The sequence below is a fragment of the Zosterops lateralis genome (genome assembly GCF_965231275.1).
Source record: "Zosterops lateralis genome assembly, chromosome: 1".
In the NCBI taxonomy this organism is placed as follows: domain Eukaryota; kingdom Metazoa; phylum Chordata; class Aves; order Passeriformes; family Zosteropidae; genus Zosterops; species Zosterops lateralis.
The window spans coordinates 92,370,808-92,398,125 of NC_139762.1; the positions used below are offsets into that span (position 1 = coordinate 92,370,808).

The 27,318-nt window shown below is 40.8% G+C and overlaps 1 protein-coding gene across 2 annotated transcripts; it reads right to left on the reverse strand.

Annotated features, from left to right (window-relative positions):
* Positions 1-1,179: 1,179 nt before the first annotated feature.
* GLIPR2 (GLI pathogenesis related 2) lies at positions 1,180-26,571 on the reverse strand. Of its 2 annotated transcripts, XM_083857261.1 has the most exons (5): positions 26,071-26,571; positions 14,154-14,262; positions 10,697-10,800; positions 3,684-3,761; positions 1,180-2,740 (listed from the first exon to the last, which is right to left on the reverse strand). In XM_083857261.1, exons 1-5 carry the CDS (start codon positions 26,081-26,083, stop codon positions 2,580-2,582), a joined length of 465 nt encoding a protein of 154 aa, XP_083713387.1. In that variant the 5' UTR covers positions 26,084-26,571; the 3' UTR covers positions 1,180-2,579. The 2 variants fall into 2 exon arrangements, with proteins under 2 accessions (XP_083713387.1, XP_083713386.1); XM_083857260.1 differs by lacking the exon at positions 26,071-26,571 and having other exon boundaries at positions 14,154-14,344.
* Between the last annotated feature and the right edge of the window lie 747 nt (positions 26,572-27,318).

Below are 27,318 nucleotides of genomic sequence, written 5' to 3' on the forward strand. Positions count from 1 at the left end.
CTAACATGACAGGAAATAAACTTTCTTTGCCACCTCCAAATCTCCACAACTCTCCAAGATGTGGTAGAGAATGGGTAAATACACCAACAGAGTCTTTTAATACTGATGGCTGGCAAGTCAAGGTTCAGTGTACAATTCCCAAAAATCACGTGGCTTTTGAGTGAGTCACATCAGCAACATTACCCTTCTCTTTGCTTTTGGACTCCTACATGCACCATGGTTTCCTGCACAGCCAGAGTTCATTTGCAGAAGTATCAGCATCGTAAGCATCTTGGGTCAGGAAGAAGTAAATTAACAGTTTGGGTTTTTTTTTTTTAATTCTTACAGTCATATTTGCATGGACTCTTTGTGGAGAGCATGAAGCAAGCGCTGAGGCAATCTGAGTGGCTTTGTGCTTCTTCCACGTGCAGTCACTTCTGATGCCCCTTCAAAATGGTCTGTCAGAAAAGCTCCAGAAGTTCACTTGCCATTCTCAATTTAAATAAAGATAAGCAAAGCTTTATTTTGTCCTCTCTTTACCTACCTTCCCGGTTCTCTCTGAACTTAGAATAAAATCTAGGTGGCAGCAGAGAAAGATTCTGACTTGATTCACACAGCTACAATATGTAGTTTTGCATCAGTCATTCAAGGAATCATAGGGCCAATAGTATGAAAGTCATTAGGAATTATCCAGAGTATTTTAACTCTGCCAAATTCTTTAACATCAGCTTTTAACTTTACGTCAGTTATTTATTTTAGAAAGTCCTGTTTCCGTTACCATCTTTCTTGTCAGCTGAGGGCTGAGGGGAGGAAGGCCCCAAGGCTGCAGTTCCTGAAACACACACACACACACACTCCTGAGTGGGAGTCGAGTGGGTTTTCTTTACTGACAACACATCAGCCGAGAGAAGGAGCAGCAGAATGAAACAAGCTACAGAGCAGGAGCTCAGGAGACAAAGAGGAGAGCCTCTTCAGCTTCAACTCTTCACTTAGACATTGTATGAAGTGAGGGTTTATGATCTGCTGTATGATTTAGCCTCTTAAAAGGTCTCTTCTTTCTTTCCTGGACTAGAGCAATTGCTGCTTTTATTTCTTCCCACGTTACAAAAGTAATAATGTCATATGTTAATGTCCTGGAAATAAAATCTGAGGATTATTCAATTAAGAATCAGGTAACAGCAAAGGCTTGAGTAGTTCATATTCAAAAATATTTATTTTTCAGTTGTTCATGATACATGTCAAATTCTTGGTTACAGCAAAAAATTGTAACAAACAGCATCACAGTGACACATAATCAAGCCATAAGAGTGCAGTTTATTACAACTGTGTAAACAAAAAGAAGTTTCTCTGTAATGGCACTGTCCATGAACCAGATTATGGCATACAGAATCTCAGCAAAAGTCAACAGAAACTTTTACAAAGAAAACAAACCCCCAGACTGAAGCACAATACATGAACCTGGCCAAAATGGCCCAATCCACATTTAATCAGAGAAAAGAGATTTTTACTTGGCTTGCTCTTAAGGAAATTAAATCTTCATTTATTTCAAGGCATCAATAGAGCATGTGAAATAGTACTATTATTGAATAATATGAATAAAGAGCAAACATCCCTTAATTATGACAATGTGAATACCCCTACTGTTACATTATTAAAGGAGATGAGATGATTTGGGAATGTTATCACCTGTATAGCATGACATCTTCGAAAGATATTCCTTAGGAAATAAAAATAAGTTACTGAGAAATAAAATCCAAAGTGCACCATCAAAGAAACTTTTTTTGTGCATAAATATCAAAAAAGCAGAATCTTTATTTTCTGCACTGGAATTAAACAATTTGATTATAATACAAGGTACATACTGTAAACTGTAGGATGCACTTTGAACTTAAAATACACTCATCTCAAAAACATTTTTTATATCAGCATCTAAAATGGGATTAAAAAAATTTAGGGTTTTTTTAGATCATGCATTAGTTACAGCTTGCTTGATGGCTACACTTTTGCCAGCAGCCTTTTAGTGTTCTGCGAGATCCTCTTAATAAAAACACACAGGTCTGAATTCCACTACATTTTACACATGTACCTTTCATACAGGAAGTTTTGCATGTGTTCCATCTGCACAGAGTAGGTCCCACAACAGCAGGAAGATCAACAGAGGTACAGTTATTTAAAAGTACTGGACAGCTGGGAGTACATAATATATTTACAAGCTGGTATCTTCAGTTTACAGAAAGCTATACATTTGTTTGTTTAAAATAAAAAAAAATTAAAAACCCAACAAAAAAATCCAACATGTGCTTACATGCTGACACAGAGTTCACGCAAACAATTAAAAAAAAAAATCTTACCCATTTCATCCTTCAGAAATGCTGCATAAGGTTCATCCTCAAATAAATTGAGGTCCCCTCAGAAACAACATGGATTTTGCTGATGTACAGATTGACTCAAGCAACATGTAATTGCTTCCTCCACACTGAGACATGAATAGCAGTATCAAACAGGAGATTTTATTGAATTGGGCTTCATTTCAAATGCTGTTAGGTCCAAATCCAGGTTCACTTCTCATTAAGCAATAAGACTACTTTAAAAAAATTAAGTTATTTTCTTGGAGGAAGAACATTTTCTTCATAGTAGCCTGGATTTACTACATTTCCAGCTGGATCATATCTAGCCACCACAAAGGTTGAGCCATCACTAGCAGATGCCTTTCCAACTCCCATCTTTTTTGTGTTCTTCCAAACCATTGCTGTAAAGTGACCTGAAGACAGAGAGAGAAACATAAACATTCCCTTTAGATACTAAATCTGTAATATCCCGTTTAACTTGTGAAGTGCTGGGAGAAAAAAGAACAATACACAGCTGCTTCTTTGTCTAACATGAGAACAAGCTGTCATGAAATGGACCCTACCTCTAGAATTTTGTCTTGAAAACTCCTAATCTGATCTGTTTTCATATACTACTATTCCCATTTCCATGTCCTATATCCAAATGATATGAATATGTAGCAGGAGAATCATGAAAGAAGTAGTTTGGTAAGTATCTGAGTTAAAATTTGACAGACATCACAGTCTTGACTCCCTGCAGGATGAACAGCAGATCTGAGAGTGACTATTATTCATTTGCTTTAACCATCTTATACTCCCCCATGTGTTTGCATGTGCAGCTCTTCAAAGAATCTCACTGTTTCTGTGGTTTCTTCTGCCTAGTTTAATAACCACCCCCTACATTGTTGTGCCCACTATGCATAGGCAAATCCCAAAATCAGGGAGAAAAGCGTGATTTTCTCAACCTGAAACAAGGTCAGGTACCTTTCTTGCTCAAGCATTATTTGAGGAACAATGTTCACTAGATTGTCAATACTTAGCCAATGACCTCTTCCCAACCTCCAAATTTTAGCTGAAGTGATCTCTGTGAGTGGAGTGATACAATTCAGCAGAAGTCACATGTCAATGTACATAACAACACAGTATATATAATAAGACTCCTATATGATTGCAATTTAGTATTTCCTACAAATTATTTGCCTTAAAAATAAGTTGCCTGTTCAAAACTTCGAAGTTGGAGGAAAAATGCAGTACTAAAAAAAACCCTATAAACTTTGCTTAGTTTCTAATTTCTCAGGGTTTTTTAGATTTTTGTCAGTTTTTAGCATAATAGTAGAAGTTTTGTCTTTGAAGAGAGAGTTCCCAGTCTGAACTTACCTGTCCTAGAAGAAAACCCTGGGTTTTGAAAGCTGTAATTTTTTATTTCACTGTACCATCTGTCAGCCACATCTTTTCCTGAAAGACAAAAGAAATGTGCTGCAAAATCATGGCACAAACACAAAAGTGTAGCTGACATGCAGCCTGGCCAGTAAGATCTTCTGTAACTTTCAGCTTGAAAGATAATGAAGAAATATCTCCCGATCTTGCGTAAGTCCTCCTGTCATCAGGCTTATACATACAGCTTTCACCAATTTCTTCCTCTTGGAATGTGCTTGAAAATGCCTGTGTGCCACGTTTTCTAAGCCAAAGGCCACACCTGTGAATATTTACCCCTTCCAGGTAAACCAAAGAAAAATGAAATTTCTGATGTCTTTTAGTTTCCCATTTTCTCATCAGCATTGAATATTTTAGATTTCTGAGTTAATTTATTTTTAGTGGTTTCTACCTAGCACCAAAGCCATTGTGAAGGTCCATTTTGAGGCACTATAATCTGGGATACTACAGAAACCTGAAATACTCATTCTTAGAAGCTGCTTCTATATGGAAGTCTGTGTGTCCAACCCTGTCCCGTCCCATCCAAGGTTTTCCCTGACAACAGCTGTATGAGGATCATGACTACGTCCAGGGATGTAGCTCAGACCAGAATGTGCAGATGCTATGCAGACAAATGCCAAATGTTACTTGTTTTCCATTACTGGTTGTTAGGAAATTCTTGTGTCAAACACCAGGGGGATGAGAGGGGTCAGGTTTTTCCCGGAGCAACCTCGATAATGAAATTTCTGCTCAGCATTCCAGGATGCATCATCAAGGCAAGGCCAGGAGATTTCAAAGCAAGCTGCCAAAGTTGTTAAGCCTGCCATTGTGAAGAATGCTGGTCCCTAGTGGACTGTTGGCTGCAGAAGAGCAATGACTCATGCTTTGCTATTTTGCAGCAAGAAGTCTTAAACTTGCGCACTTCTAGAAGTCAGACACTGTTCACTTCTTTAAACTTCAGTTTGTTATGACTGAAGTCAGCTAAAGGATGATGCTGTTAGCCTGGCAGGCTGGCTGTCAGAGCCCTAGCTGATAAGCAAATATTCAATGAAATGCCATCTCTAGAGAGGCTTATGAACTGGAAGTACTACAAACTTGTATGCCACACTGCTTATTAGAAATAGTGCTTAGTAAATTATTTTTTCTACATAAAAAGGCAACAAAACATCTCGCAAAGTAAAAGTTTCAGGAATAACAATTGGTTTCTTCTTTTCATGCTCTCCTTGCACCAAAAAAACCAAACCCAGTAGACCTGTATTATGGTTGAAGTATATGGTTGAAGTATATTATATTGAAGTATATAACATTCTTGTTTGTTTGTTTCTTACTCACACTAAAGCTAAAATGAAGACTAAAAGAAAGTGGAAATAGTGACCTTTATGCAATACAAGTGGAAAAGAAAAAGCATATATTAAAAAAACCACACAACAAACCATGCAGATCATCCTGTCCCACTCCAGATTTCATGGCTATGAAGGATTTAGATGGGTTTGTGGTAAGGTGGGTGTAACAGAAGTACAGAATGTGACTGCTGACATATCAAGCCTTATGAAGCTCATGTATTTTATGTGTACAAGTGCTGAAGTGACTATACTGCATAAGTAGGATTTTAGCAGATGTAGGACTGCATTCTCACTGCTGCTAGCTTTTTATTCCCTCTGTTAATGTATCAGTGTGATGTAGTATAAACAGTATTTAAAGAGAAAGTCATCCCCACTCTGCTTACTGTAGCCCTGAGAAGTGTGCCTAGGCTGCATGTGACAGAACTTAAAATCTCCATAATGCAAGTATTGCAGGGCACATGGAAGTTTTGACAAACACTATCTCTTCATAATTAATTTGCTTTTAATTTAAAGAATACTAGCATTTGAAAACTTGTTTGCTTTTTAATTCAAGGGAGATAGCAATGGTATCAGGTAAGACTGCCTCAATCCTGTACCTGAAAGAAAATGAGCATAGTTGGGCAGCACAGTCTATCATGTGTTAATTCCCAAATTTCAAGGATGAAAGCTTTCAACTGACTGAAGCCAGGCAGTTAAAGCCGAGAAGCTGATCACTATTCTCCATTTCTCACATGCAGGATCAAGTTTTCATTACATAGCATTGCTGTCATCATCCTTGAATTAAGAGTCGTGGCCTCATAAGCTGTGAGAAAATAAAGGCTGATTTTTTTCCAGCAAAAGAGAAGGTCACCAAAAGACTAGACAACTTTTGACAAACTCCATCTTGAAATCATGTTAAAGAAATGTCCTGTAAGTGAAGGGAATGAATCGTATCTGTCACATGGCACAGGAAGTGAGGGGGAGTGCAATGTGGAAGTTATCACCATGTGAGAAGACAGGTAGGTACCTAGTGATTAAACAGTCTCTCTTTCCTCTGAAGTACTTTCCTTCTGATTCTTTGCCCTTTGTGGAACAGTAAACAATGCCCTGGTGGGACACAAACCAAACCAGTGTTGAAAGTGGTAGCTGGCACACAGGGGATTAAAGAAAACCCCTGTATTGGACCCAGTGATACCCAGGCTTCCAGAGAGAAAATAGCACAAGGGTGAGGAGTGCCCTAAGCCTACATGCTTTAGCAACAACTTGCATCTTCAGACTTACTGGTTCAGAAAACTGACCACAATACATTAAATACATTTAAATGTATTATGGAATAAATTATGCAGTCATATTTGGGATCTGTTTTGATTGCTTTTCAATGTTTCATTGAAACCAGCTCCCCCTGCTCCCAAAGTTCTCCCAAAACAGAGGAAGTTTGACTCCTGTTCAAAATACTTTTCAGTCAGAAGGAAAAAAAAAATGCAGAAAAGAAATTGCTCACAACACTCATTCCTGATCAGAGCAGAAATGATCAAGTTTACCCCTTTCAAGAAGCACATGGATCTGCCCTGCAGTAAGAACTGCAGCTTCTCTTCTGTTGCTCTGTTTGTGGAACCGATTCATAAACATTCTGCTGGCCTTTTTTATCACCCTTCTTCTTTGCACTGCTGTAAACCACAGTCAGAGTTTCAACACTTTCTCTATGGAAACAAAATTTGACTCCACCCTTGTCCCAGTGTGAGAGCTCACTGGTGACTTGCTCAGCTAAGCTTACTAGATGTTCATTTCAGAACAGGCCGAATCTCACTCTAATAAGTGTCAATCATGATGGACAATCTTCCTCACATGAAAACTTGGTGCAACAACTCTTGAACTAGTGTCCAAGTACACTTTTGCCCAAGACTAGGATCAGAACCAGCATAGTGATTTGATTTCATTTACACAAGCTACATGCTTGCAACGTGGCCACACTGACCATGCCTCAAGCTTCCTCAGAGGGTCAGAGGAGTGACCACGTGGGCTCAGTCCATATGTAGGACTAACAGTCTGAATTATGTCCCCCCCATTATCACAAGGCCACTGTATGTAAGCAGGTGCCATTACTCTTGCCTGGCCATGCTCTGCATCTCATCAGTTGTGCTCTTGTCCCATTAAATATAACTTCCAGCTATTCTCCTGGGCAAGGAGCTCCATCCTGTGTGGATGTTGAGGCTGTGAGTGCCAACAATTCACCAGACCAAGGCTTGCAGGGACCTCCGTGTCTGTGGTGCCAGCAACTGCAGCACCAGCAAAAAGGGACCTGCTGGTGAGCAGGTGAAGTGCTCTGGGAGGAGGTGCTACAGAAATGCACGGCTACTGCAGGGTGGGTTCTAGTCAGCAGCCAGGGACCTGTGAGTGAGATGCAGTGTACTGGCAACTGGAGTGGGACTGCAGCCTCAAGAATTGGTGTGTCCAGGTGCAAGGTACTGGTGAGATTGGGATCCAGGGACACCTACTGGGCAGACTGAGTGTCTGAGCTTAGTTACTGTTGAGATCCACACTGGAATTCTATTTCCATTATTTTTATATATATATATAGTTATGTATATATATGTATGTAATTTAACACTACAAAATATACATTATATCTACTTTTAAATCATCTCCTGAGAAACAGATATTTGTATTTTTATATACTATATTTTTTATGTATACTCTAGTAACATATATTGGAACATATATTGGAATCAGCTGGAAAAGGAAAGAGGAAGAGGCCACTGGTGCTGTTCATTTTAATCCTGACTACATCTGTTTGTGCTGCTCTGCACATAAACACACCCATGCTATATGTGTGTTTGTGTGTGTAAGGCTGGACACACATTCCCAGCCTCACCCTTGGGAACACTGGGAATGCTGTGGCAGCCCTATTCCTGTATTCAGCTCCCCTTAACATTTAATTTCTCTGGGCCCCGTCTTACTGTTTCTCCTCATACCAAAGAATGTTTAAATCCTCAAGTAATCCCAGTTAGTTGCTAAAAACATTCTAACAGAATCACATAGACCATATTTCTCTGCAAATGGGCAGCACCTTGGTGATCTACTTAAAAACTGAGTTTTCACAACATTTCTGCCATTACTCTTAGGGGAAAGAGGGTAGATTTAACATTGCCTTCAAAATAAAATATCTACCTAGACTAAAGTCATACCAATGGCTCTTGGAAGTAATTCTCTACTTTCAACATGACTCATGAAGGTGCTTATTTTATTTTACTTTATTTAACAGTATTGTATGAGCTTGATGTTGGACAGCAAGAGATATATCAAGGCAGGCCTGCAGTCAGAGCACACTCCTCCAGGATTTGGACAGACAGTGCTTGTGCTGTTCTGCACACTAGTCCCAACCTTAGGAGACCCAAATTCCTCCCATGGCAGATTTGGGGGATAGCTGACCATGGATTTCTCTTATGAGCTCTCATGAGAGTTCATAAGCTGCAGTGTTTCGACCAGCAACAGGGCATGTTCTTCTCAGCCACACCAGCCATCCCAAAGAGAATTCACACATGCAGTCCTTGCCTTCAGCCTCCCAACACACAAGAAATGATATGAGACTTCCTGAGAAGGCTGACATAGCACAGCTGCCAAGGCAGGCTGCGGTCTCTCGCATTAGTGGCAGATGACAGCTCACTATTTGAACACAGACAAAGAAAAGTCTGCCACAGAGCAGTTCCTGCAGGACTGGAGGGAGGACACAGCTGTCAACTATTTCTTGGATTACAGGGATAAACATATTTCTAGCAACAGCTTTAGGCTATGTAACTCTAAAATCCTGAATAGAATTCAAGGTATTCTTGTACCGGGAGAGGAGTCATATTAGAAGGCTTTATACTTGAAAGCTTAAATCTTCCCTGAAACAAGAAATGCATCTTCTGGCATTATTACAGAACTCAGCAAGAGCCAAAATAAACAACAGCATCACTTTTTGAGAGAGAATACAGAGTATTCTACAGGTTTATTCAGTCTTGCTTTATCTGGGAAAGAAACCAGAAGACACTGCCTGCCTTTGTTAAGCCCCTGAATGGATGTCTTAATCCAAATTTCAGCCTCATTGAGCAGGTTACAAATTAACTATCCAGAGGGAACTATATGAGAAAAAGAGGAAGAATGAACCAACTCCACAGAGGTGAAGACTAAGCCTAGATGAACAAATAACTTCCTTTAAAGAACTAGCTTTCTCATTCTGGTACTTTGAGTCATCCTGCTGCATTGGAAATGTAGAAATGTTTCTCAGAACAAAAGAGGATGTAACTTAATTTTTTCAACATGGTATTTAATCCTGCGGAAAAAAAACAGCAAAATTTCTCGAAATTGGAAAGTTATGTATGGAAACTGTGCATTGAAGAAAACAGACCAGATCCAGAGAAAAGACAGACATTATGTAGAAGGATTTGTGTGTTATGTTTCCAGCTCTCTAAATGGGAATTCTGTGGCTTAAACCTCGAGGGAAGGAGCACAGGCCATTAACACAAACAAGAAGGCAGTGAGTCATAGCCACTATGTAAACTCTGCCATACATCTGTGTTTTCCCATGCTGCTCCAAATCCTTTCCTCATACCCTTGCAAAGGACAAGATGCCAAATATGAGCAGATGAAATTGTATTTTTCATCCATAGGTTTCTTTTTCAACATGAAAAGGTACCCGCTTGGGACTAGAGTTGGCACTTGAAGAGAAATCAAACAGTGTCCCTGGGACTAAAATTCACAAAAAATTCCAGGTCCTTCAAACAAAGCCTCCAGCCTGCAGAAATGAGCTTCTGTTTCTTTGAGGCTGTGGTGGAAATTCCAGGGGTAGATAAGAAAAAGAAAGAAGGCAAGTGGTCACTTTTAATACATCCCACCTGCTGTCCCAGCAGGCTGAGGCACGAGCCTCAGGAGGCAGGAGGGAAGAGCCTGCTGAATCTCTCTCCAGCTGAGGGCTCACTGCAGGCTGTCAGCCTGACCAAAATTCAGCTCCTGGGGCACCCAAACCAAAGGCTCCCAGTTATATATTACATTTACAACCAGAAAATACATGAAGTAAAATAGACTTCAAAAATGTAATAATGGAAAAGGGCTTAAAGCTTGTTTGCTGACAGAGTGGGAGATATCAGTGGAAGGACATTAGCCACTGTCACTTTAGTGTCCAGTCCCTTGCTTTTGCCCCCACAAGCAGGAGCTGGTGTGCAGTCTGCAAGAAACATTTTTCCACTTCCCTCACCACAGCTGGGCTGTGGGCAGACCTCTCTTTGGCTGGGACAAACTAAGGATAGAGGTGAAGTTGGGGGCATTGTCAGCTTCCCTCTCTCCTGCCATGGACACACAAGTGCCACCAAAGACATCTCCACAGCAGGGACATACGGAGCAGCCTAGCTGCCAAAGTCCTGCCTCCAAAGGGACATAACACACCACCACAGTCCCTTACTTCCTCTGTGCCCATATATGCTTCCTGCTCTCAGGACACATAGGTGACTACAAACCACCAGCCTGTCCCCAGGGAGCCTGGGCTGGGCAGGGCTGTGCTGGATAGATTTTTGAAGTAGAGGAAGCTCCAGCACCTTGCAACCAGATGTTCTGAGCCCAAAGTACTTGAGATAAAGCATTTACCAGGTGTCTGTGAGACAACAAGAGGAGAGGGCTCACCTGATTGGTCATAGGATGCCCATGCCAGGTTTTCTCCACAATTCCCATTAGCAGACTCGGAGCTGTGCTTGAGGACCCTTGTGGCAGCCAATTCTTCTGCATACCTAGCAAAGGAATCCACACATTGGGTCAGGGACCACAGCTGCAATGAGCAGAAAAGGAGGAAAAACAGGAGGAAAAGAAGGATATGCAAGCAAGGAATTGTGCTGGAAGATGATGGATTTAAGTCAAGTTGCAAAGCCCTGAAGCCAGAGATGCATTAAGGTTACATAGATCTATGAGTTAGGCAAAGGAAAAACACATTTTCTCTGTCTTTATGAGTATCTATATAAATTCTGAGAAGGGCATAGAAGAAATCAAAGGGCAGATCCCCTCGCATCACATTTTAACCAGCACCTGGAAATCTACTGTCCATCCTTAGCCACAGCTGCTGGTGAAAAGGGAAGTACCTACAGCAATTGCTATAGGTGTGACCTCCTGGCATTTCTAGGTCCCTCACAGGAGTAAATTAAATGTTCTCAGTGAGGCTGGAAAAAACCCAGAAGTGGGGATTTAGTCAAAGCAAGTGTAAACCCCCTACATTTAAAAATTAAAGAAAAAAAAGTCAAATGCAGAAAAAAAGAGCAATGTACCCTAGGCAACAAGATGGAAGAGAAGGGGACCACATGGACACCCTGAGGCAACAACTGTGTAAACCAACATAGGGATAAGCAGCACTGTTTCTATAGAATTTGACATGTGTGCAAGTGTGGGATGTATTTTATTTTCTTAGAACAATAGGGTTAAGAAGAACATAATAGGTAAAACAATTACTCTCTTTATTCAACATTGGAAAGGCTTCAGTACAGAGACAGGGAAATTGGAAAGACCATTTGTTATTTCTTATAGTGGCAACACAGAGTCAAAAGGTTGTAGATTTAAAATTCAAGTGAGACAAAGCACTGCTTCCACACTGTGCAGCAGAAGTCATTGCCACAGGATAATGAACACCAAAGCACATGTGAGTTTGAAAAAGAGAGGCAAATTCACAGTTTATGGATGTGGGGAGGAATCTTCACGGCATAATAAACAACTGCAACAAATAAATGAGGATACAACTCACTGCTTAGGGAAACGAATTTCCAGAAGAAGAGAATGAAGGATCATATTTGTCTTGTCCTTCTACTCCTTCCATAATCATAAGTTACTGGCATCTGCCAGAGACATTAATTTTGTCCAGCTGAACATTTTGACCCAAGCCAGTACTTCAGTCATTAGGTTCTAATTTCCTTCTGCCTAATCCTCCCACCAAAATAAAATGAGTATTTACCTACACCTATTAATTTAGAAATAATGAAAACTTGTCAGTTGTCAGTTTGCTAGATCCTGGACTAGAGGATCTTTAGATGCAATCTCTACAGTCCTATAATTTTTCTCAGGATCCTCATATCCCAAGTTAGAGGCAGGACTGGGACACAGATTAGTGCAGATGGATGAAGCTCCCAGGGATTTGAGACACGGTAATTAATCCACTCCAGCTCAGGCAGTTGAAAGCATGAGATTTTCATCTGAGATCATCACCCTATGCTTCATTACAGTCAGAGACAGACACCTGCTGAGGCTGACTCATCTCATGTTAAAGCAGGCATCCAATAGTCAGTTCACCTACCACAATAACTGGACCTGAAAATAGTAGGAAACATTTTCAACGCAGGTGGAGAAGCACAGAAAAGTACCCAGAGATACACCAAATACATAACAAAAAAGGTGTATATACATATATATATAGGATATACCCAAAGAAAAGGTGAAGTTCTCCTTTTAATTTAAGAATATGCAAAATCTGTCTTGACAAATATGAGATTTCTTAAATTTCATTAATTTTATTCAGACCAAAACATTTATTGTTCTTGTTATCAACCAGTTTTAGCAGTCTCTGAACATGCCTTTTAATTCTTATAAGTTAAGTTACTGACCTCAACCAAAAAGAGGTTTCCTATTGCTGTTCATCACAGCAGGGCATCAGCTGAGACCAAAGATGGCTGTGAGGAATTTTTCAAGGATCTAAAAATAGCCAGCAAGGGCAACAGCATGCTTAGAGATAAATGAGGAGCAATGCATATTTGATAGAATAATCTGAACTATTCATACAAGCCGACTTGTTCAAACCAAGTGTTGCACTTCTGAGACCCAACAAGTGCTATTGACATGTCAATGAAATCTCTTCCTCACTGTGAGCATGATAAACAGAAACAACAACAAGAAAAAACCCTTAGAAGAACAGAAGGAAAGCCCCAGCAGATTACAAAATTGGTGAATGAGTCACTGGCATTCCACATCTTAGGAATACTGTATCCAGTTATAATGATGTGTTAAAGAAAAAAAAAAAAAAGGCAGGAAAAAGTGAAAACACCAAGATTTTTCTTGCTGGCAGAGGTCATAGCCACAAGCCATTTACATGGTGTGTCGTACAGCACAATACCTGGGAGAAATCTAGGAGCCAGGAGCCAGCTCATTTCTGTGACATCTGTGTCCCATCATGCTGGGACAATAAATCAGGTTCTGGAAAGACTACAGGATCTCTGTCTCCCAATCACCCAGCACAGAGAAATCTGCATGGTTATGGTAGAAAGCTAATGGGAGATCTTATGTCTAGAGTGGGGATCAAATTGCCCATCATTTAGTACAATTTATCTTCTGAATAGTTTAATCAGCATTTACTCCTTCATTTATCTCCTTTGTACTGTGAGGATCACATGAAAAAATTGAAGCTTTTTAAATCTACTTTTTGTAAAAAATTGCTGTAAAGAGAAGGGAATTAGTCTGGTTATTGTAGCTACAGTAAGGAGGATAAGCAGTATTGAACTCAAATTTCTGTAAGGAAGACTCAAGTCAGAGAGCAGGAAGATGGATCCACTGATGTTAGACTGAGAAGTTGTGCAGTCTTCAACACTGGGGAAGAGGCAAGATGTTGCCTTCCTGACAGAACAGAGAACATACAATACTTTTAGTTTTGGGGCTGGGAGATCGATAAATTATTTTGAAATTACTTCCTCCTGATTCCAATGATCTTAGACCTGTCACCACTTCTTACCATGAAAAAGTTATTTTCTCACTATTTTCAGCAGGGGTAGATATTCTCCTGCAGATGACAATTCCTCATCTGACAGAAGTGGTGGTAGAGCAGGTTTTAGACAACTGCCCTCTGCAGAGGATGCCTACCAGTGCAGACAGATGTAGTCCACATCTGAAAAAGGCTCCAAGAAAGATTTAAACAGTTCTGACCGCAGAAGTGTCCGTGCGATCAGCTACTGCTATGTGATGGAAAAAGAGGGGATGAAAAGAGTAGAGTCCCTCACTTTCTACTCAGTAAGTCTTCTCTGGTTATCAAGGCAGATATCTTTGCAGTAAACACAGTCAAACCTAGCAGACAAAAGTGTCATAAATCTCATTAGAGAAAAGAAAGGACTGAACTCACTGTTGGGCTCCTCTGTTTAACTTCTTGCAGAGTTTTAATGGGGGGACTCCATGTTTCTTCCTGTAGTCATTGTGTACTTTCAAGACTTCTTCAGCAAATTGTTTGGAAGCTGAAATCACATTAAAAAATTGGAAAAGTCTGTCAAATATATACATTAGTGAAGACAGAAAAAGCATACCCTGTACCTAAGCCACTGGTGCAGGTTGGACAGAAGAACACAAGAGTACCACCCTCATTACCTGACAGCAGGATGAAATTAACCGCTAATGACTTCCATCCAGACACAAACTCTAACAGACACTCCCATTGGGAAGCTACAGACTCACCAAATGTTAAAGAAAACTGTGATCCTTGCTGCTTTCCTCAATAGCAAGGTGATTTAAGGTTAGTCAATCAGTTTCAGTTTAAAACAGAAATCAGTGTGACTGACTTTCATTTTAAGCTATCAGTGCATTGCATCATCATTCCAATCTCAGAGTAAGCAATAAATAAGTCCTTCGAGGAGATGCATTAAAAATGCAAATGATTGTCCCTCTGTACAAGAATTGTCTGTATTAGTCAGGGCACCACCTAAAGAGAATGAAGATACTAAAATATTTAGATATCTGCAAGTATTTTGAAACATGCACCATTCCTCTAATTTATTTTATAATACAAATTCATAGAAATCTCAAAATGTACCTTTATTTGGCTCAAGACAAATAAATGCTCACAAACAGCAAGTGGCAAGGAAAGAAACAACTCCTGTGGCATGGGTTTTTATATTTATTAATGACTCATCAGATTCATTTCTGAATATCCCAATTAGCATAACTACCATAATTTTCCTTGTAAAGCACTTGGGAGACCCAAACAGATCCTATGACTAGAAAGTGTTTCCTGTTATTAACCTCAGATTTTTCAACTTCCTCTCACTAGCTTAGGATCTCACTTGATCCTAACAACTAAAATCAGTCATTCTCTGTTGCATTACCATTATTGTCTTCTGGTGTTTGTAATGATGTACTTTCCCTACGATAGAGCTGTCAGTTTGCACACACTGCTCTCAGAACCTTTTCCTAAGGTGAATATCCAGCTTACTCTCATGCTTTAGGCTGTTCTTGGAATTTTCTCCAGTTTCCTCAATAGCACTGGGATAATATAGCAGCCTAAAATAATCTCAGTACCCAGTGCACATGAGAAAGCCATTACAGTTTCATGAAGTACCTTACATCTTTTGAACACAGTCTGAAGTTGGGCTGACTCTTTCCTGACCAAAGTGTTATTGTGGACATATATCTAATATATTCTCCATAACATGCTTTCAGGCTCACTTTTTTTGGTATCAGTTTGTTGGTATAGCACAGCAGCCCTGTTGAGCAAGGTGACATCTGCCCACCACCTTCCTCCTCTTCAGTTTTCCCTCAGCTTTGTGTGTCACAAGTTGCACATTAAAAAAAACCCAGACACCTCCATTCTGGTATTGAAGCACACAAATTCCTTTTTGCTAATGAACCTGTCCCATTACTTTTGTTACCATTGCTCACAGCTCACTGATTCTATCAGGCCAAAGTCCTAAACCTCCCATCTGCTCTGTTATAGAGGTAGCCAATTTCTACAGCATCTGTCAGAAGTTGCTGAGGAAAGCAAGCCTACATCCAATTCACCCCCTTCCCTCATGCAGGTGGTCCAACTTTCCAGCAAGGAAATGTTAAGACAGCCGACAAGTTAAAGACAGTGAAAACACAGCTATGAAAGCTACATCACATACCCCAGACTAATTTTTTTGCTTGAGACCATGCTAAACTTGTGGCTGTTATCACCTAGACTTAATATCCCACGCACTCAGCACTGAATAGTAGATAAACAATCTGACCTGCAAGTATGGAAGTTTATATCCAAATTGTTTGGTCTCAATGACAACATCAAATTGAAATTCTAATTTAAAAAAAAAAAAGTTAATTGAAATATGGATTTTGTCAGTGCTCAGTCACTACATTAACAGAAATAACTGCATAATGTAGCTCTGTACTAACTTTCTGACTTACAAACAGTAACAAGTCATGGACCAAACTGAGTTGCTTCTAGCTACAGCAGGCACTTCTATGCTGTCCCTGGAGAACCTCCATCCTCCCCTTCCCTCAAAGGTGGCTGCTATAGAAATGCTTATCTTCTGTGACTCAAGCTCATGTGCTAACCACCTCCCTCTGTACAGCTTCTCCCGTGCCTGATGATGTGTGGAGAGGGACGCCCAAGTGCCAGATATATTTCAGTTTTGTTTCAGAATGCATGTTAAGTTTTTCCATTTCACCAGTGTTCCATACACTGAGAAGCCAGGCATTAAAAGTGAGAGTTAATGGGAGTTTTCAGGCTCCCACCCAAAAGGGAACAGCTTCCCAAACAGCTGTGGAGACGTACTTCTTTCCCTTCATGTAAGCTGCTTGAAAATAACCATTTTCTACTGCCAGAGAGTTAAGTTTGGTCATGAATCATTACACAGCTTAATAAGTAAAACAACTGAAGGTATTAGATACAGTTGCTTGCTTCTCAATATTCAATTATTTGCCTCTATTTCTTATTCTTCTGGAACATTGGCTAAGATAATGGCAGCATGTGACAATGAATTTCTAGGTTATGATGTGGTACAGAACATACCTTAGAGCTGTTATGCTCTTGGACTTCCAGTTTCACTGATCAACTTTGTGTGACAGGGAAAAATAAGCAAAGGAATCTAAGTTGCCTTTTCCCATCAGATTTGTTTTTCAGAGAATTCTATTTCTCAATTCTCACTGTCTCTAAACAGTGCCAATCTACTCAGTCTTTCTTGCATGAAGAGCTCTTCATGCCTGAATCCATAGAGCCTCTTCTTAGAGCTGTCTTCTCCTGCCATTTCTGCCTTAGTTTGGGCACCAAAGCAGAGGTGAGTTACCCAAACATGTGTCCCACCACATGAGCTGCCCTGCATCACCTTTGCAGCTGTCAACTGCACCTACTCCACTGGTCTTGTGAAGCCGCAAGTTGATAACAGTGAATTGTTCCACAAAGCACCAAATCCCTACACAGCAGGAATGCTGTGGGTAGCCTTCACCTCAGCACTCAGGACACACATTATAGCAGGCACACACGTTACTAACAAAGCAGGCATACATTTTTATGCCTAAGTATCCACTCAAAAATGAGCCCTGTATCAATCTCTAGAGGTATTGATTCTTCTCAGTGCTTTTTGTCCTAGTGTTTATGGATTAACCTTCACTGGTAATGTTTTACTTTCCACAAATATCAAATTTTTCTATTTAGTCTTCAAATAATTAATATATAATGCTATCAACAAGAGAGAGTTGGTACTGTTCAGTCTAGAGAAGACAAAGCTTTGGGGACACCTTATTGTAGCCTCTGCTTAAAGGGAGCTTATAAGAAAGATAGAGGTGGACAATTTATTAGGGCCTGTAGTGCTAGGACAAGGAGTAACAGATTTAAAATAAAAGAAAGTCAATTCAGGCATGCAGATGTATGGAAGAATTTTTTTTTTTTTTTTTATGATGAGGGTGGTGAAACACTGGCACAGGCTGCCCAGAGAGGTGGTGAAGAACCAATCCCTGGAAACATTCAAGGTCAGGTTGGACTCTGAGCAACCTGATGCAATTGAAGATATACCTGCTCTGGAGATTGCATTAGAGGACCTTCAACAGTCTCTTCCAACCCAAATTGCCCTATGTTACTATGAAACAAACCTCATTCAGAATCCTACAGAGAAGGGTACCATTATATCTGTCTCAATCTCTCTTTGAACAACGAGAGAGGCTTCAAATTCTCTACCCAATGTGTGCATTAGAGGTAAATTGAGATAATGACCTCACCTTTCAATCTTCCTCCAAAAGTAAATAACTAGAAATGTGCTCTTGTTATAACAGGACACTGAATGTTACTTCCATGTTACTCTTTTAGGCCCAGAACCTGAGCAGAAAGAAACTGTCCTGCCCCCAGCCAGGCCCGGGTAGTTTTTGCAGTAGCCAGGAGGAAGCACAGCTAGGACCTGGGGATTATTCTATACAACCTCTCATAATTTTCCAGGAATGGAGGACGGGGTCTCTTCCATGTCAAGTTAGTGTGGCAAGATCAGGTATTTTAGGCTCTGAGTGGTAGTGAGCATTTGCATATGAATTGCTCACCTGTCTTGTACATGTTTCTATTAATATTGTTGCTATTACTCTTTGTTTTCTTCCTGTTTCCAGTAAATTGTTTCTCATTGCTGTTTCCAGTAAATTGTTCTTTCTCACCATGTCTTTACTTTTTGCTTCTCCTCTCCAGCCACCCATGGACAGGGAGAGAGGGGATTGAGAGAGTCGTGCATCATTTGGGGTGGTTTCAGTGGGAACACTAAATTGGAGAATACCATTCCTAAAGCACAACAGAAGCCAAGTACCAGAATACATGAAGAAGACACAGGCAAAGTAGATAGAAAACACATAAAAGGTAATGAAATAACTGTTTAAACACTGAGTTTAAAGCTCTGCTTTAAAACTGAAATAATTTCAGCCTCCCTTGATTCTGGAGAATTACTCTAACCTAGAAGCAGAAGTGGGTTATGGAATAAGAACGCAGAAAATACAGCTTTTAGTATGCCCAACAGTTTTGTGGAAAAAAATAATTAGAAGCTTTAGGGAACTGTAAAGTAATTACACCAAAAAGTCCTTTGTTACTGTCCCAGGTAACTGACACTTCCATTGTGACAAACTTCTCAAAATATATTCACCAACTGGAAACAAACAAAATTCTCGAGTAAAACAGATCCCAGCTTCTAAAGATCACATTTTGATCTAGACTCTTCTAAGAGAACTGACATTTATTAATCTTTATCCACACTTAAAATGTAACTCACTGGAAACCATCCCTAGCTGAATCTTTCACACTCTGAGAATAGCATTCCTTCTATGGAGAAGTGATGGATGTCTAACTGATATGAGAAATGTTAAGATAGCCATGTTCTACTGCACTTTGACTCAGCTCTTTGGTTTGAAGCCACAAATGCTTCAGGGTGGTCTCATGCTGGCTGGTGTCTGCAGAAACACAGGGAGTGAATGTTCCATGCTTCTTTCTCCACGTATTTAACTGCACTTTCTTGCACCCCAGCTGGGACTGTAACATCTTCCAAGACTGGCCCTTAATGCTATATGTCATTTGGGAAAATAGATCTGACGTTCCAATTCATGGATCATTTCCAGCCATAAAAACTGATCTCCCTCAGTGTTAAACTCCCTTTTTCTCTAACATAACTGGCTGATTGGTTGGAGGTATACAGAAGAAATGAAACCACGTATAAATCCCTGAGGAAAGGAAAGATAAAATCATACTATGTTTAGAAAGTATTGTATCCTGGGTGGGGTTTCCTTGTCTCCTTTTACACAATCAAGAATTCAATAAAGAGGCAAGGTCTCCATCCTATACAATAGGCATTTATGAGAGATATCATAATTGTTGGTACATGATTTCCCTTCCAATCTGAATTATCCTGCAACCTTACTAAAAGCTAGAAGAGAAAGTATTGCTTATGGAAGCGAAAGGAATTGGGAGTTATAATTAGATACTAGTTTAAATGGGAGTAGTTTCCTGGAACGTTCTTATATTTACTGCTCAAAATAGCTTTCCCTTCAGCTCAGGAGTTCCTTCTTCAGGGAGGAGTTTCTGTGATGTTTCTCAGCATCCAATTTTGCCTGAACTTTGCTCACACACCTGCTTATCACTGCAGTGAGCTCCAGGACAACATCGGGATGTCTGAATTAACTGGATCTGATGGACAAGGACCCCACATATTTTAGTATCTGGTCTTGCTCTACATCAAACTGGCAACTTAATAACCTTGCATTACCTGTGCCACATGATGCAACACACTTTTCCCCCATACCCAATTTGGGGCATGTGGCCTGAGAATATGAAGCTGCTGATGCAATAACATTTCGATGACATTAGTCATGTCACTTTTTGATTGCAAATCCTATTCTTGCTATAATAGACATTGCTGATTATTTCCTCACTTAAGGCTTTTTATAAACAGTAAGGCAATTGACTGCCCTGATTAAAAAGGAACACCTGGTAAACTGGAGTCTGCACAGCTCTGAGAAGCAGCAGAGCCTTCTGTGATACAAGCATTTAAAAAAACAAGCAGCACTAATCAGCAGTCTTGAGGCCTTGAGCACTCACAGAAGCAAGTTTTCACTTTCACTGGAGGCAAGGGTGTGAGAAGTCCCTGGCTTGTAGCCCCTGTCTCCTCCAAACTGACCAACAATCAGAACAGCAAGCAGTCACTTCCATGGAGTGCTCATCTTACATAAATTTGGAACTGACTGCCCATCATCTCCAGAGCAGCCATTCCTGGCTTTGCATGAAAGACAATCAAAAGTGTTGTTTTTATTACTATTCTGCCAGGAAGGACACCTTAATATTGTAATCATGCCACACACACCCCCCAGAAAAAGCATCTGTAGGCAGCTAATGTGCATGCTGCTGTCCCTTTTAAAAAGACTAAGGAGACCCTCCCATCAGAAAGAACTTCTATTCTTAAAGTCCAACTGCCACAGAATTCCTAGGGCACATGCACTTCCAAATACAAAGCCACAAATGACCTGCATGTGTTAGAATCACACAACACAGGAGAGGTAATTCAGGCAATCTTCTCCATCTCTTCTTTCCCCAACATTGTATCTGCTTAGGGTTTATAATTACAGAAATTTATTGAAAAAAATAAGGCACAACTACATTAATGAGTAACAACAGAAATCAGTTGTTTTGAGTAATTGAAAACAAGAAATTGAAATGGAATTTTTTTTTTCTGGTCACCTATTCATATTTTGGATGCTGCATGTTTTTATGCTCTGTGGATGGACAACAACAGACAGAACCTGGTTCTTACCCAATGCCAAGTTCATTTTACATACCACTACTAGCTGCATGGTGCCAACCAAAGTCTTTGGAAGGTGAAGAATTTTGCAAACAAGAACCAAAGAGAGATAGAAGAACTATCCCATATCTCCTGGGATATGCTCCTTCATTTTACACCTCTACCATACATGTTCTATCATGTTTTGGGGTAGGCATAGCTGAACTAGCTTTAATCTTATCAGCTCCAATATCCTCCCACCTTGCTTTTCTGCCAAGGATGTCCAAGATAGCTGTGGCAATGCATGAAGTATGTTTACTAAAGCACCCTCCCTGAGGCATGGAAATATGGCCATGCACATTTCTTCTGAGCACTGATGTGTGTGAACCCACTTATGCAGTAGCCAAAGCCAGGCAGGGAGGGACAGAAATCTTTCTTTACTCACATTTACTATCAATTACATCACATGTTTTTCATCCCTCTACTCAACAGGTTAAACTCCAGTACTCACAATTCAAAATCTTTTGAACAAGATATTTATTTTGTAGAATCACAGAATAATGGAATGGTTTGGATTAAAAAGGACCCTTGAAGGTCATCTAGTCCAATCCTCCTGCAATGAGCAGAGACACCCTCAACTATACCAGGTTGCTCAGAGCTTCATCTGACCTGACCTTGGATATTTCCAGGGGTACATTAAATTATGTTTACAGAGATCTAAACAGGCCCATGTTGTCTTCCTACACAACACCCCAGACTCCTACCACCTCTTCACATCTACTTGCACAGGAGCCAGTTCTGCACCAGGGAGATTGGGCACTCACAGCCTCACCTCATCCCCCTCTGCAGGGCCACCCAGCTCAGCTCTGGCTGCTGTTCAGACCTTCACAAACTGGGCAGAACTTGCCTACATCTGCCTGTAAAAACAGAACAGGCTCCATCTTATCTTTCAGAGAACAGCACAGCCTCTACAGAAAGAGAGATTTGACAGTCTTCTGGCTTGTTGAGATAAATAATAAACAACAAAACAGTTAAAATCAATAATACTTGTTTTCTCATACTTTTTGTTCCTGCAGATAGAAGAGCAACAGAAGCAAATTCAAACCCAGAAAAGACAGACACACTGTACTGATAGAAAATGCAGGGAAACCTTGGTAGGTATCTCAGTTACTACAAACCATCAGATTCTATCTTATGCCTGAGCCCTTCTCACTTGTTTTGGTATTTATCTGCCTTGAACATGAGGAGCTACAAGTGTAATCTAACAGCTGACAGGAGCAACCACTGTTGCATGGGGTGGCTGCTGCATTCTCCTCCCCCAACAAAACTCTGATAGTTTAATAGATGGGTAAAAAATGGGCCCAGAATACTGCCAAAGCCTGACACATTCCTGGAAGGGTTTTTTTATCTGCTATTTATTGAACTGAATTATCAGTGAATTGAATTAACTTTGGGTTTGAAACATCATTTTCCCACCACACCTCCAGGTCAGTTCTGGTGTCAATAACAGGCAGTAACTTATGTTGGCAAGTTCTACAAATGTCCCAATATTACCAAATGCAAAAACTCAATTTCTAGCAGTTCAGAACAATCCATCTCCCTTATTCCCACCAGTCCTGTAAAACCAGCCAGCACAACTCTTCATCATTTTGGCAGCTTGGGAGTATTTCATTTCTCAGAAAGCAAACAGGTCACTTGTCTAGTATGCCTGTACTTTTGTCACAACCTGCCACAGCTGTCTCTTACCAGGATGCTGAAGTATAAGTCAGCATTTCAGCTGAAGATGTAGCTTGTTCTGCAGAACAGTCCTTTTTACTGTAACTCTGAAGATGCATCTTAAGAGTTAAAAAAATAGCACATGCTTCTAAATTAGATTAAAACCAGCATGGAAAACTGCACTGAGTCTGGTTCCTGTCTCTTTTCCTTTTGTCAAAACCCTTTCTCAGCCTCTCTTTGTATTTTTGTACTGACTCAACAGGCAGAACAGTGTGTAACTCCCAGTCTTTTCCCTGGAGTCCCACCCACATTCGCAGAAAGGGGGAAAAAGAAAAAGGAAAAACAGCAGAAAAATAAAAGCAAACTATAAAAAGAAAACCAAACTCTATAAAATGATAGTATTTACTGAGCCTGACCTTGACTTTGACACCGTCTGCACCCACTTGCCCGAATAACGAGGGCTCTTCCCCCGTAGGGAGCAAGCGGGGCAAGCTCCCTTCCCCCAGGAGGTTGAACCCGGGGGCAAGTGGGAGAAGTAAGACTTCTAGCAGCCTTTCCTAGCACCATCCCAGCCTTTTCAGAGACTCCCACTGCTCAGCAGGAATCCACGTGCTGCAGAGCGGAGGAGTGGAGCTGCAGCCAGCTGCTCTCCTGAGCATCGCCGGCAGCTGCCCCAGGGATGGAGATCCCCTGTGGGGCGGGGGCTGCCCGCAGGACCCCGGCCCCCGGCACAGCTGCAGCGGGGTCAGACACCGGCCAGCAACAGGGCAACCATGAAAAGCTGCCAGCTCAGCATCCCCTCCTTTCCTGCAGAAACACTTATCCCTGTCTTTTTGGTTAGAGCTCTCTGGGATCTGCGGGGAAGGCTGCCTGCACTCCCCACTAATCCAAATGATGTCTGAAAAGAGAAGACCCGGGGGAGGGCAGAGGGGGGTGCAGGAGTTATGACCACGGGAGGCATTTTTCTAACCCTGACAAGGAAGTTTCAGTATGAGTTTGGTTTCATCAGCCTGCAGCTTCCAGGGAAGAAAGCTGAGTCAGAGGTGCTGATGCTTTCAAAACTCAGCTCTATCCAATGAAACTCAGCAATGATAAGTCTCTAGCTCTGACACTTGGAATGAACATTGCTTCAAATATAATCTAACAACCACTAACACAACATTATTGCAGAGTTTTTATCGAAGAACTGAGATTTCCAACAGCAGGTTTTCTTTGTGTGGGGATACTTAGACCTCAAGATAGATTTACCAAAACCAAAAAGTTAAAGAAACTACTCATTTATATTAAAGTAGTGGCCCTGCTTGTCATGCATTAGAGCATCCTTAAATTAAACCTTCAGATAACCTCTCCTTTAATCTTTCTGACCCAGGAGAGGAGCAAGGAATCTGTTTTGAGGTCAGACAGATCTGTCATGTAACCTGTTACATGTTCATGTACCCTAGCACAGAGAAATTTGTCTGCATCACACCTTAAGAGTACTAGAGCAGGAACCCATTCTGTATTTCACACAGAACACAGAGGAAGCAGTGCTCTGTAAAACAGCTGCTCTCCCCATTCGAAGGCAAACCACACTGAATGATCTCACACAGGAATTTGAAGACTTCAGTGAACTCTAAAGGGCAGATGGGATTTAATCAATAAACCAATTGTCAGGACAGGATTTCAGTTTTATGATTCATCTAAAAATATTGCACACAGCCCAAAGACAATAACCTGGACCCAGTTTAACATTGGTTTGAAAAGCGTGACACAAGCGACGAAACTCTTTTATCACATACCTAGATCTCAAGCTCTATTTGTATAACCACTTAGGGATGCAAACATTACCCAAGCCTTGGCAAAGGAAGTTTCTGGTCTGTCATGGTTCCTAAGTTTGTAAAAATCAACTAATGCACATCAATAAATTTGCAGGGGAAAAAAAAAGAAGATGGTAATTGCCTTATGACTGTTTTAGCAATTTGCATGTATTAGAACAAAATAACACTTTTATTCCTTTGGGGATTGGGAGGTGCACAGTGGAGTATCTCTACTGCTTTTGCCCCATGTGCTTTGCTAATGTAAAGGCTTTACACTAATTGGGTATTTGAACTTCTTACTATGTTAGCATGGGAAATGCTGAACTTGATACTTCACAGCAACTACACTTACTTAAATTGTCATATGGTTATTTATCCCAATCTAGCTGCCAGGATAGGAGGCCAAACCCACTCACTAGCAGCTGGACTTGCCAAAAAAAAAGCAGGTGGTTTGTCTGGACTGGGTGTCATACCAGTAAGCCCTCTACAGTCACATTTGCAGAAAATTCTGATCTCATCTAGCAAGCTGACCTTTAAAAATAAAGGGAAAAACCCTCAATACACCCATGCTGAGGCCCTTTAAAGTGTTACTCACACAAAGATTTTCCTTAAGTTTTTCTGAAGAGGCCTATAGTCTTGAGTTAATCAAGTACTAGGTTTTGCTGAGCATGTCCCCATATGTGCTGTTCACACATAGGACACACATAGAACAGACAGACAACATGCCACCAGGCTCTGATTTGTCACAGAAACAATGCCCTAAGAACAAGAACAAAAAGTCTCACCCAGTTTCACAGCTGTTTCAGAAATTCAGGACAATTTTTCACTCATGGCCTTAACAGGACAAAGGTGGAGAAAACTCAGGGTACTGAGCACTCCCTTCTTAAAGCCTCTGGCTCCTTGGCAGCTTTGGAGAAGTCTCTCCCAGCCCAAACAGAGCAGGGCACACAGGCAGTCAGCAGCAGTGGGGAAAGAAACGACAGCACAGGCAGCAGCAGCAGGGAAAGGCTTAAAGAATATTTGCACAGCTGGGGAGAGACTTAGGAGCTGAGCAAGGCTGTCCTCAGTTAAATGGTAACCAAATTTTTCGTTTAAATCCTTCCGACAGGAAGGGTGATAAAACTTACCCCCCTCGAAGCATCCTGCTGCTTATCTGCAAGGCTAGGAAGTTTTGTCAGACAGCAAGACACAAAATAACTTTAAAGCTACAGGATTCACAGTCATTTTTTACAGCAAAGCGAAAGTACTTTAGGTTACGAAATACAAACTGTAAATGAAGTACAAGTACCTTTGCACCGTGCAGGCTGAGGAGGGGGGTCGCTTTTTTTTTTTTTTTTTTTTTTTTTTTTTTTTTTTTTTTTTTTTTTTTTTTTCAATCCAACCCTTTGTCAGAGAGAAAGCTCCTCCCAGGCTGTACTATGCACAAATGAAAGCAGCCTTCTCCCCTTCTCCGAGGAAAGCCACTGAACGCTTTAGCAACGCTTTGCAAGCACAAAACCAGGCACGGACTTTGTGCGAACACACAGCCAACGGCACGAAGGCGTTTGCTCACCTGATTTCCCCATGACCAAGTGGGTTTTTTGTTTTTTAGGTTTGGTTGGTTTTTTTTTTTTAATTTCACCTGCTTCCTCCTCTCTTGACTGAGTTTTGCCGTTAAGTGCCGGATGAAGCGCCCGCAGTTTCAGCTCAACTTCTTCATTCGCCTGCAACCGCCGCTGGAAAAAAACTCAGCGGCACGAACCCGCTACCGCCCCTTCTTGAGCGCTGGAATAAGCCTGCCCATGCCTTTATAAGGCATAGGAGCACTGCTCTTTTTTCGTGAAAAGATCCTGGTTAGGGTCAGGAGCTATTTATCCTCCACAGTAACCAAGCAGCTCCAAAACACCATATGTTTTCACATACCATTTTAGCTTAGTAATCGCATCTGTCTTCTGATAAGAGTAGGCTGTGAGAAGAAATTCTGCTGACAAATAGTTCTACTGCCACAGTGGGCATAGCCCACGGGGCTAATTCATACAGCTAAACGCTGTTGTAGTTTTACCCACTTGCTGCACATAAAGTTGAAACAGAAAAGTGATAAAGCACTTTGAAGTATAACTACATTCGTACGTCTAAAATGAATCACTTCCTGCACTGTTACAACATAATCTGTAGAAGGTATTAGTAAAATAAGATTTTGCAGGTTAAAGAGGAATCATGCTGATGGTGTGTTTCTGTGAAAAGCATTGGATGTGAGTATGTTTCATTTCATCTGTGTAAGCACGCTGTGCCACTGTTTATCTTTACGTTACATCGAAATGCCTCAAGCTAATCTGGCAAATATTAACTACTTTAACTACAGCAACATGATACTTTGATTTAACTTCAGTAGTGCTGCATATCTACAAACAATAATTCAGTTACGTGTTTCAAACTTTCATCTTCTCATCATCACAAAAATCATCTGAGGTTAATGCTTCCCAATTTTTTTTACAATGCCTTTCAATATTTCAAGGTTCTTCTTGGTTTTGTGCCAAGTCTGCTGGCTCAGTATGATTTAATTATCCTTTGTCCACCTTTGTAGGCTTGGCTCCATGGTAAGAAAAGTAAAAAAAAAAAAAAAAAATAAAAATGCAAGTGTTGGATTTTTTTCTTCTTATGCAAGTAGCAGCAGCAGGTGGGGAAAGGCAACATCCCCTCACCACGACACTGCTCCTCCACTCCTTGTTTCACTTGAAGGGCTGAAACACAGGTTCAGGGAGTGTCACTGACAGCTGATGGGCTCACTGAGGAGAGGCATGAGGGCAACTGATCACCACCC